This window comes from Schistocerca serialis, chromosome 1 (assembly GCF_023864345.2).
Source record: "Schistocerca serialis cubense isolate TAMUIC-IGC-003099 chromosome 1, iqSchSeri2.2, whole genome shotgun sequence".
NCBI lineage: Eukaryota > Metazoa > Arthropoda > Insecta > Orthoptera > Acrididae > Schistocerca > Schistocerca serialis.
The window spans coordinates 769,239,138-769,251,355 of record NC_064638.1 but is presented as its reverse complement, the minus strand read 5'-3'; the positions used below and the strand labels follow the sequence as shown (position 1 = coordinate 769,251,355).

The 12,218-nt window shown below is 38.4% G+C and overlaps 1 protein-coding gene across 2 annotated transcripts in view; it reads right to left on the bottom strand.

Moving 5' to 3' along the window:
* Window positions 1-12,218, bottom strand: part of LOC126482826 (protein SDA1 homolog) — a 184,417-nt gene that overhangs the window by 57,148 nt on the left and 115,051 nt on the right. For both annotated transcript variants that reach the window (XM_050106567.1, XM_050106566.1), the window contains exons 14-17: window positions 5,511-5,685; window positions 1,705-1,812; window positions 1,414-1,620; window positions 1,100-1,254 (exon numbers count right to left, since the gene is read on the bottom strand). In XM_050106567.1, the coding sequence (XP_049962524.1) occupies window positions 1,100-1,254; window positions 1,414-1,620; window positions 1,705-1,812; window positions 5,511-5,685 (645 nt within the window). The remainder of the gene's footprint in view (window positions 1-1,099; window positions 1,255-1,413; window positions 1,621-1,704; window positions 1,813-5,510; window positions 5,686-12,218) is intronic.

Below are 12,218 nucleotides of genomic sequence, written 5' to 3'. Positions count from 1 at the left end.
TTGTGTCTGTATGTGTGGATGGATATGTGCGTGTGTGCGAGTGTATACCTGTCCTTTTTTCCCCCTAAGGTAAGTCTTTCCGCTCCCGGGATTGGAATGACTCCTTACCCTCTCCTTTAAAACCCACTTCCTTTCGTCTTCCCCTCTCCTTCCCTCTTTCCTGATGAGGCAACAGTTTGTTGCGAAAGCTTGAATTTTGTGTGTATGTTTGTGTTCGTTTGTGTGTCTGTCGACCTGCCAGCACTTTCATTTGGTAAGTCACATCATCTTTGTTTTTAGATATAAATGACACTTTTAGATACACCCATTACTGTGGATACAGTATTGACACTATGACTGGCTTAGAGCCCAGCAACTGCTCGTGCACGATCATTAGCATTCATTCATGTCCTGCAGACATGTTGCAATACCACATGTATCATTTCAATAACCTTCATCAAACACGGTACTGCCTGAACAGTCGAATGTATACAGACAGTTCGAGCACAGGCTTCACTGCAGTTAACATGTCCCGCACTACACATTTTCTTTTACTATCATTGGTCAGGTGGTCCATTGAAATTGTCAGTTGTTCTGAAGCATGTGTCAGTTGCTCCTTAGCAATTATCAAGCAGTGTATATCTGATTAGGCCCTTTCCATTGCTGGATCCCTGTGTGCAAAAAGCAACAAAATGCTGAAAACAGTTGAAAATGTAATTCTTCAATTTTGTTTGTCTTTCCTTGTTTTTTCACCAGCTCCCAATGGGTGCAAGCAAAATCCTTAAAAAACAGAGAAACAATGAGAGATTTCCTTACTACATGTCTTGTATTCATATTTGCAATGATTTCACTAGCTGTCTTTGGAGTTAATAATTATCTCTGCTGTCAATACTATAACTTGAAATCTCTAAGAACTGCCCCTAATACATACTTGAATTTTACCATTAATTGAAAAACACTAGAATTTCCAAACTGTGTCATTACTCAATGAATTTATAAAAGCCTTGATACGATGTACTTCCTCATATATACAAGTTTAAAATTACATATTTTTAATAAGAAGTATTCTATAAAAAAAGTAACAACCAGCATATAATAATAAAATCAAATGCTGGTATACTTCTGAGCAGGTGTTTCCTCTTCATTTGGCCTCTTGCGTTTTTTTGAGGGTCCTGAGACTTGCTTCCGCAGGAGCTCAGTATCTATCTGCTTGAAGTCTTCATCAGTTAATATTCTCATTGTACTGATTTCTTTGGCTAAGTGTACTTTATCCACCTAAAACAAGGAATCCATGTTGATGGCCCAGTTTAGTTAAGCTAACATATGATCTGTTATTGTTACAATGTTATTGCAATGGCACATAAGAGGATTTGAAATTTAAGATAACAACTGTTTAGCAAATGTACGTAATAAGAGATGTAAAAATCATAATACTTCATTGTTATCCTCATCTGCACAGTTTGTATTATTTTCAGAAGGTTCTTCATCAGAGGAATGGTGAACATCAACCCATCCATCATCATCATCGTCATCCTCATCACCACCATCAGAGTAATCACCCTCACTGTCACTGCCACCTTCACCATCACTTGAATCACCATCTTCATTGTCAGTTGTTTCTGCTTCTTGGAGATCAGCATCCTTTGGAACAAAAACATTCCAATAAAGCCAAAAACGGTGAAAATTTAATTTAAAAGGTTTTGTCTCAAGGAAAAATTGTCATACCTGTGATTTTTTTTTAACAAGAACTTCTGCACCTGGCACATAATCCTTTGCATCTACTTCACCGTACTGCTTTACCTTTAACTCAATTGAAGCTTCAGTTGGGCGTCCCTGAAAAAGTGGTTTACTTAGACATGCAAATTGTTATATAAAATAAATAATTCATTATAGCAGGAAAGTTCTGGCAGATAAATGACCTGGTATATAAAAAATTCGTTACAATAACACAATGCACAGAAAGGAAACAATAAACAAAACATGGGAAGGCAACACTTACATATAGCTGACTGATTAACTACATATGAAAGGTTGCCTTTCCTTGATTTGTTTGCCTTAGAAACTAACAGACTACACTAAAAGGAGTAGTACAACACATTTGCTAAAAAGGACACATACACACATAGTCTTAATGAAATATCTATGTTCTAAAAAGAAACTGAAAAAATGGCAAGTGACTAATAGCCTTTGAAGATAACAATATGTTTGTGTAAGTATTTCCTTTTCACGGCATTTTATACAAATCAACAAAGTAAATCACACTGAAACATACCACCATAAATATAAGGCAAGTAACACTAATGGTAAAATTGCTGATGATGAAAACAGGGATTGGGGGGGGGGGGGGGGGGCAGAAATGTCACAAAATTGAAAAATGAGCAAATGAAGTAAAGGAAGCACAATACACTTCTTGAAAATCACATTAAGTTATAATACAACCAACTGAATGCACATCTCCTTTCCTGTTTTCAGACGTTGGAGAAGATATGGCAATGGCAGAAACTAAAAAGATCTTCATCCAAAAATTGAAGAGGAAAATACCTTGAGAAATTTAGGGCAGGTAATCACTCACAGATGGCTCATGACTGGCATATAGGCCAGTATAGGGTGCAACAAAAATGTATTGCCAAACTATCAGGAAACATTCCTCATATGTAGAGGAAGAAAATAGTCACATGGACATGGGTTCAGAAACACTTTATTTCCAAGTTAGAGCTCAGTTTCTACAACTCTTCAACAAACTGATCATGGGTATCAGCAATGTATGAAACACATCCTCAGGGTTGAAGTTCAACACATTGTTGAATTACCTACTTGCAGAAGTGTACCCGTGCAGGAGAATCAGCTGCTAATAGTGCCTGCAAATGCTGTACATGGTACGGACACAGAAGGTTCTCAAGTAGCACTCTCCAGACGCTCATGTCTTCAATATTACATGTTGCAGCTAATTGTCTTGTGTTGACACTAGGGTTATCATCAACTGCACAAAAGTAGTTCTTCCTCCAGCTGAGGTATCCTCATCCGTCTAGCCCTCCCAAAGTTGCGAGTAATAGGCTCAAACATCCCAAGATCCTTAAGAAAAAAGAACAACTGCTTCAAATATCCTCCCATCAGGACACTGTCATTCTGTAAAGTTCTCCCGATATGAACACTGAGTGCCACAGCCATTACCATCTGCCAAATCGACATTAGAGTACACTTTTACTGCACTGTACCAGAAACTGAGTCCTTGATGAATGAGGTTAGTTGCACGCCAACACAAGCAGTGAAGTGAGTCACACATCAACATTATCTGTGTTATATTGGAACAACAGTCCTTGGCAGTGAACATAAAAGGTACAACTTTTTGTACATTATACCCAAATGTAACCAAGAGCATATTTTGAACATGTATGGAAACATTTCATGTAATGCTGTTACAGTCTGTTTCTGTGTGGTTAATGTGATTACCACAAAGTAGAAAATAAGTCCTAACATGGAAATAAAGGTTTCAGGACCCATGTCCATATAACACATTTTATTTCTCTATGTGTGAGGAATGTTTGCCGAAAGTTTGGCTATACCTTTTTTTACATCCTATTTACAGGCATGCAGATAATAACTTTTGGCTTTTGAACTACTGTTCATCCATAAAGTTTGAGTGGGTGTTAAAAAATTAATTCAAAGGCGTTGCAACTACTTCTTTCTATTCTTGAGGTCTTGTTGTTCGTTATTTTAATTTCAAAATTGTTAATAATGATACCTTCAATCATGGTAACAGTTGGTTTATTGTTACTGTTGTAAGAGCTCATAGTAGTGCTCCTCCCACTGCTAGGTTGGAGAGATTTGATTCACGTAATGTGATTGCTTATTGCGTGTATCACATTGGTGACAACATTTACAGCCCTTAAACCAAATAAACCCACCTTCCCTACTCCCTACCCTGTGTCTGCTATGAGCTCATGGAGTCATGGCCTTATCAGATTAGTAATCAGACCTGCCAAAACCTTTGCGTGCAACGTCACCAATGTCATAGGCGTGATAAGCAGTCGCATTAGGTGAATCAAAAGTGTCCAACCCAGCGGCAGCAGCACGTGCACTCCTTGTGGCTAGATTATGCATGCACAACACAGAGCTGCATGATGTAGCACGGCTCTCATGAAGACTCACAAGTGTGATTCTAGAGTTGGCCTTCATTTTACAGGGCTCCTTGGGCGTAAACATGGTGAAGGCAGAAGAGATAATGCAATGTTTGCAGTTAGATTAGGAACTGTGTGCTATATAAGGGAGCCCCTTTGGGGAACTGATTTACATGGCTGTTGCAGATGCAACTGCACTGAATGGAGCTACTGTGCCATGCCGCACTGCACCGTCAACGTGCGCTTCAGTGCACTAATATCTTCAAGTTAATTATAAACATGGAAATGGCGAGTGTTATAGGAGTGAAAGGAGTTGCATCTACTTCTATTCTTGATGGGCCTTGTCTCTTTGCTGGCTGCAATTTTAATTTCAGTATTGTTAATAATGGTACCTTCACTCCTGGTAATGGTTGGTTTATTGTTGGTGTTGTAAGAACTCATAGTAGTGCTCCTGCTGCTGCTGGGTTGGAGAGTTTTGATTCATGTAATGTGATTGCTTGTCGCACCTACCACATTGGTGACATTGTGGATGCATTCGTAAATTCAATGAATGAGACTGCATGAAAGCATGGAATTCATTTGCTGGAAATTTTGGGAAAACATGAAGCTGAAAATGATGTTGAACTGGTCAACAAGATGCTTAACAGTTTGAAACCACTTGGGTGGAACCTGAGTATTAAGGTACACTATCTACACAGCCACTTGGATTGTTTTCCTGAAAATTTGAGACACTCCAGTGAGGAACAATGTTTAAAATTTTACCACAGTATTAAAACTATATAGGACAACTACCAAGGAACATGGGATCCAGACAAGATGGCAGATTACAGCTGATGTTTAAAAAGGGGCTGTTCCAACACGTTCAAGAATGTCATGGAAAAGAAGCTTCTGAACTGTACAGTAGGTTATTAGTTTCACTGATGATTTGTTCCTTTATTTTTCTTATAATACTATTTGTATAACATAATAAAAATTTCATGTAGTTTTTTATTTGATTGGTATATTTAACCTAAGGTAGCGTAATGCATATTTCACTAAAGTGTTTTATCTTAGGAATTTGAGCTCTTAGGCAAAAACTAATGCTATATTTGAATTCAGGGCATCATGAATTTATGATATCAGCACAAAAACAACTGTTGGCCTGTGCAATGCTTCACACACATTCACAATCTACAAACTTAAATACAAGGTATGACTGTGCAACACACTCACACATACTTCTCTTACTCCACACAAGCATATACTGTATGAATCACTGTTGTTGACTGATTAAACCATCTGTACAAACAGCAGTTTAAAAATTCACATTTCAAACACAAGAAAATGAATAATAACTCTAATAGCTCCTTAATTATGTTTCTAAAACACTGCCAATTATTTCTCAAAGTAAAATGATGGAAGACATGAACATACTCGGTCTTTCTTATGAAGCATCTTGGGCATTGAAACACGGAATAGCTGTATGAGAGATCTAGCAGCCATCATGACACTGCGGTCTCTATAGTGTTTATACTGTGCTAAGTCACGCAAAAGATCCTCGTTCATCACCAATGGACACCGAGCACAAATTTCACGGACTGCATTCAATCTATAGCAAAGAAACTGGTTTCATTAAAAATGCTGGGATGGAATGTAATATGAAATTTGTAGATCTTACATTATCTTCTATTAACATAAAACACTAAAACAATGTCAACACAACTAGAGACACAAAAGTAGCTCAGATCTGACAAGTATGAAATAATATCTCTACCATGGCATTAGAGTGAGATTAGAATTAGTATAGCAAGATAAAAGGGAGTCATGAAAAGCTTTATCATAATTGTCACACCTGGATTTAAGCCACACTTCTGAACTAGTTTTTTCATTTAATTTTGAGAAAAATATCTGAGATGGAAACAACTTCACACAGAAATCCACTAAGTTAAACATGTAAACATATTTCCTACAAGTTCATCTAGACCTTTGCAGCTGTAAAATGAGAACACTCTTTCCAACACTCTTAGTGCCAAAAATATTTTTAAAGTTTTTATGTTTGTTTTTAGTCATAACGACTTGAACAGAAGACTGCACTGAAGAGCCATCTACTATTATCATATTTCATCTTACCCACCCTTAAACACTCAACTATTGCTGGTTACTGTGCTCACATGGGAAGAATTTCACCTCTTGGTAAGAAATGCCTGTATACAACCCCTAGGGGGCATACTCCAGGCAACACTATAACATGGCACAGTTACAAAAAGTCAACACAACTACACTACTACTGTGATCAGACACACTAACATCTCCCAATCCATAAAAAGGCAAATAGAGCAAACAAGTTATTTTAACATGATGAGACTGAATGTACATCACTTCAACATAGAGGATTATATGAGGGCAAAGGAAGAAACATCTGGAAAAAATTTTACCAGAGAAAGAGTAAGCATTATATTCTGACTGATGATATAATCATTCAACTCAAAATACCAGGATTTACTAAATTTGGCTACACCGGCCATGACAAACATGGTATGGTCACTAGGTGAAAAATGAACTAGGGAATTTAGACACAAATATGACACTAGCAGGACATGCAATAGATATAAAACTGGGAGAGCTGATGCTTTATAGAGTCTATACACCTCCATCACAAAAATGGCCCATAGATATTTGAACCAAGGCTAACCATCCAGCACATAAACACCAGTTATTTTAAGTCTCAACACTCCAGATGGGTCCCTCTGAGGTCCACAGCTGAAGTCATTGGACTGAACGACGGGGCACAAAATCAGGACCTACATCTCCTGTTTGACACCAAGTACACAACGATCTTCAAATCAAAGGCGTAAAGCACAATGTCAACACCTGACGTCACTTTGTCAAATGCAGAGCAACAGGCACACTTGTGCATTCTACAATAGGTGTACTCGAGGTGTTCCCATGGAGAAAGCACTTCCTGGTAATTGTAGAGGTTGGACTATCAATCTTAGTCATAAAAAGCACCCCAATACCATGCAAAAACTGGAGGAAAGCTGACTGGAATAAATGTCAATCCTACAACGAGAATACAATAAATAACCAAATAACTACAAAATATTCACAAACCTGATACATAAAATGGCCCTAAAAGATATTCCTCATGGGTTGAGGAAGGAATACACTCCCCGCTGGATGACAGGGTGTGAAACACTAATGGTGCGATTTAAGATGAGCAGAGATGATGAGACTGCAGAACAATTGGTCAATACTATGAACAAAGAATGCAAGAGCAGATGGAAGGAGGCAACAGAAAGTCTAGATTTTACCCATTCCAACAGGAAGAGCTGGGGCCTACGGCAGAAATTAGGCAGTGCCAAGGCACCTCACAGGTCATCTCTTGCTTCTAGTCCATGTGATATTGTGACTGCCCTGAAACATATCTCCAAAATGCAACTAAAGAAACCTGAAAAGAAAGAGATTTTCAGAAACTTGAAAATTACTTAAAAATCCAGCCAATGTGGATATGTAAATGAAACAGAAAGACAAGAGATTACCTAGGCCTTGAAGCTAATGGAGACAGGAAAAGCAGCCTGATCTGATGAGATATTACCAGAATTCTTGAAGGAACTGGGAATTTTAGGAAGAAGGAGGTTGGCCGAACTCTGCCCTGATTAGACTGGGTACACTCCCCAAGATCTGGAAAGAAGCAGGAGTCATTGCAATTCTGAAACCTGGAGTAACTAGAAATAATGTTAATAAATTCAGACTGATACCCCTGCTATGTACCTACTTATGAACTATTTGAAAGAATTTTAATGACTAGATTAACGCCATACATCAAGGCCAACCTTTCTGCATACCAAAGCAGGAAGAAACTTGCAATTAAGTGCTGTCTCTCACAATCTATACTGAGAAAGGTTTCCAAAACAAGATTAAAACTGCCCTTGTCCTTTTAGATCTTACCTCAGACTATGATATACATTTATAGACTTACAAGTTACTCAAATACAAGTTAAGAGAAGAGCGTCATTCTGAATAATGGCCTGTTACAGGATTTGGCACTAACAACCTTTCTTTTTAATCTATATATTGCTGACATGCCAGACACCAACTGCATATGCTGAGGACCTGACCATCGCTTGTCAAAGGAAATGACCTCAACAAAATACTGAAAGCAGACCTGTAAGTACTGTAGACCTACGACTCCAAGTGATCTGCTATGCTGTCCAATCGAAACTGGCTGGAAGGATCTGGGGTTGTAGAACAAGCACATCGAGGACTTCAGTGTGACTGAATACTGTTTGCCTGTCTGGATCAGGAGCGCACACACAGTTAAAGTGGATGTGCCACTGATGGTGACAATGTGGATAATTTCTGGAACACTCAGGGTCACCTCATGTGCCTAGCTCCCCGCCCTGGCAAAAATGGAGCCCCCTCAAATTAGGTGATCCAGTTAGCTAGAAGAGCATACAGAAAAATCCAAGGCAACCCAGAACTCCCTATATATCACGACATAATACCTACAAACAGACTTAAATCCAAGATACATTTATCGAAAATTAATAAAGAACTGAAACGCTTTGACTCGAAGGTAGTGTGGAAAGAATCATGGGCTGTAAGTGGACATAAGTATGTAATAAAATGAATATAATAGAGGGAAACATTCCACGTGGGAAAAATATATCTAAAAACACAGATGATGTGACTTACCGAACGAAAGTGCTGGCGGGTCGATAGAAACACAAACATACACACGAAATTCAAGCTTTCGCAACAAACTGTTGCCTCATCAGGAAAGAGGGAAGGAGATTTTTAATCTGATTTTCTTGCAGTGAGTATAAGCAATGGTTAATTTGTGGTTTGTATTCTGTGTTTTCTAATATGTATTGATTTACTTGAGAATGGCTATTAAGCTGAAATGTAGTATACAAAGTCAAAACAAACTGGAAAACAGTCAATTCAGCAAACATATTCCTTTTAAAAAAAACCTATCACTGCTGTGGAGGTTGTTGCAATGAAACTATCTCTCCAAATACCCTGCAAACACCAAGTCCACCACCTCACTCATTCCTTAAACACCTAATCCAATACAACATTATCCACAACTACTACTTAGTCAGGTCGAAGATATATAAACATAACTGCAGTACCACTATGGACATTCATATGACACCTCATAAGGCAACCTGTTTAGCGGCCTCTACATTACACAAAACCTTCCTAGCCACTCAAGAACCTCTGGTCTCATTCAGATTTACTCATGAGACTGTCACGGACTGGATACAGGGTCAGTACACTATCCTCATTCCACCACAACCTCAACATGTTCCTCCTATAGGCTTCATTTACTCCCCCTTAACCTTGCGTACCACTTTGTGGACGATGACCACCTCCCTGTCAGTTCCATAAAAACATCTGTTCATACCAGCTCCACCCGCAATTAATGGTACCCTTCTTTTGATATGGTCAATTTTGATAGCCACCATCAACAGTACCCTCTTTTGCGCAGTTATCATCCTTCAAACCCTTTATCTTCCTGGCTTTAACCTCCTCTAGTCCCTGTCACACACTCACCTCCATCCCCATCACCAACCTCCCACTTGGTCCGTTTAAACTGAAGTCATATTTTCCCCTGTTCTGTCCCTTTAAACTAAAGTCACATTTTCCCCTGTTCTATCTCCCTGTATCCCCCCACTCCCACTCAAAACTTCACCTCAAAATACCAACACTTATTCGTGTGCCAGGATAGCTCACCAGTGCTCTATTCCTATCCCAGTCTCATGCAGCCTCTTTTTCTTAGCCATCAACCACACTTCCTCCCTGACATCACCTGCCTATGTTTTGTATTAGTTAGCTCCTCTACTAACACAAAGAATTCACTGCTTTTTACCATAAGTAAATCTAACCCCCCCCCCCCCCCCCCCAACAGCTGTACAATAATATAGTTAATTTAGTTAAGTGGTTGCAATGTAACATTATTCTTTACTATTCTTTTTTCATTCATGCTTCTTTTGATATCAATTATGCATGCACTTGAGCAAAAGTATATATTTGCTGCCAGATCATTTCTACTTATCACAAAATGAATTAACATTTTTTTAGCTCTCTCTTATTCTGGTAAGTGTTGTTTTGAGTGAACGTAAGTCAGGTGTGTGTACACAATTTATCTGATTTCATTCAAAATACATGGTGAGTTCTTAACATATTTGTGTTGTCTGCAGTATTTTGAGGATTACACTTTAACATTATCTATGTTTGAAAAATACCTAGGATCCTTGAAAAATAACGATTACAGCTCAGCAGCAAAGATCCCACACAGGAGGAGAAGAAGCAATTTCTTAAATATTACAACTGCCTTTATTCGGCCCTCAACCCTGACCAACGTAATATCGAACTACTTCTTGATGGTTGTCAAGCTCTAATGTACTAGTCTTTACTACTTCATTTATTTCAGTCATCCCCTCTTTAGTTTTATGTACTGACCCTTTACTTGCTGCACTCAATATGTCAAGAAAACTAAGATGCTCCAAATTCCACATTGTTGCTCACAGCCTTAACTATTCAATGTGCCACAATCTCCGAGTTTTCATTGTCTGCTTCCACTTCACCAAAATCTTGTTCAACAGTCTTCCAATCTATACTTCAATTTAAATGGTCACTTATCTATCCCAATAGTCAGGTTATCTTTCAAATCATTTACTTCAGCTCCTACCTGCTAATTCATGCTAACCAGAGTCTCACTCTCCTAAACTATTGTCATGGTTAACATTTCGAATTTTTTACAGTGGATTTCTTTGAGGAAAACTTTCTGAGAATGTATGTTTGCAGCACAGCCTTTTATGCTAGTGACTCTTGGACTGTAGGAAAATCTGAACATAATGGAATTGAAGCATTTGAGTTGTGATGCTACAGAAGAATGATGAAAATTAGGTGGACTGATAAGATAAGAAATGAGGTTCTCCACAGAATCAGCAAGGAAAGGAGTATATGGGGAACAATGACAACAAAAAGGTCAGACTGATAGGACATCTGCTAAGACATCGGGGAATAACTTCCATGGTACTAGAGTGCGTTGCAGAGGGTAAAAACTGTAGAGGAAGACAGAGGCTGGAATACACTAACAAATAATTAATGATATAGGTTGCAGTTGCTACTGTGAGACGAAACAGTGGCAACAGAAAAAATTTATGAGAGGCTGCATCAAAAAAGTCAGAAAACGTATGGGATGGTGAAATTATTAATATTTAAACATAACCAACCAAATCATCCAAAACGCTTACAGTATCAGCTAAATGTAAACAATTGAAAATAAATACTTCCCAAAAGACTGCTAAATTTTCACTTGTTGCACTACCAGCACCACGAATATACTCAACATCAAGTGCAGCTGAAGCAGCCCTATACCTAGTCCATGGACAATCATCCACCTAACAATGTAAATGGGCAGACCCACCATTTATGACCTTTGTAATCAGCTCACCACAGCCTTTGGCATCAGGTGCGGTGATAGGAATGGTGATAAGAGCAGTAGTAACTTCTGCCCTTGCAAGCTGCAGGTTGCAGCATGCGAGATCATCTGATAATATCGCTTTAACAGACAGTCACCTTCTTCTCAGCCATTGAAACTGGATAATATTAAGAAGCAAGCCCCTTCCTGACCAAGAAAGAGCCCTCTGTATAGTGACCTACAACAGCTACTGCAAGCTCAATGTCCTCGCAGTGTTGCATACAACACTTGCAAGCTAGGGGCTGCAGTCATTTCAATTTCTTCGGGACAGGTGTTCTATAAGCATACTCCACCAATTGAAGGAAGATGGTATCAATCTTGGAGTCTTTCTGGGCACACGCCAAATCCTGTCCCCCCCTAATGAAAAATTTTGACATATGCCAATTCATTTTCCTCAAATTCCTTCTTATTATTATCTGATACAATTAATATCTTCTTGCAATGGCAGCTTTTATTTCATCTTCAATTTGCTTTCAGCAAAGATTTTTCTATATTCATTAGTGAATTATAATTTCATTAGTTTGAGACACTGTCTACAACTGTTGCTGCATATATTTTTTTCCAATTAAAATTTCCTGAGGTTATTTAATATATTTCCACTAATTTTGCAGTCACAGAGCAAAACTAGCACTTCTCCCTTCTTCAATTTC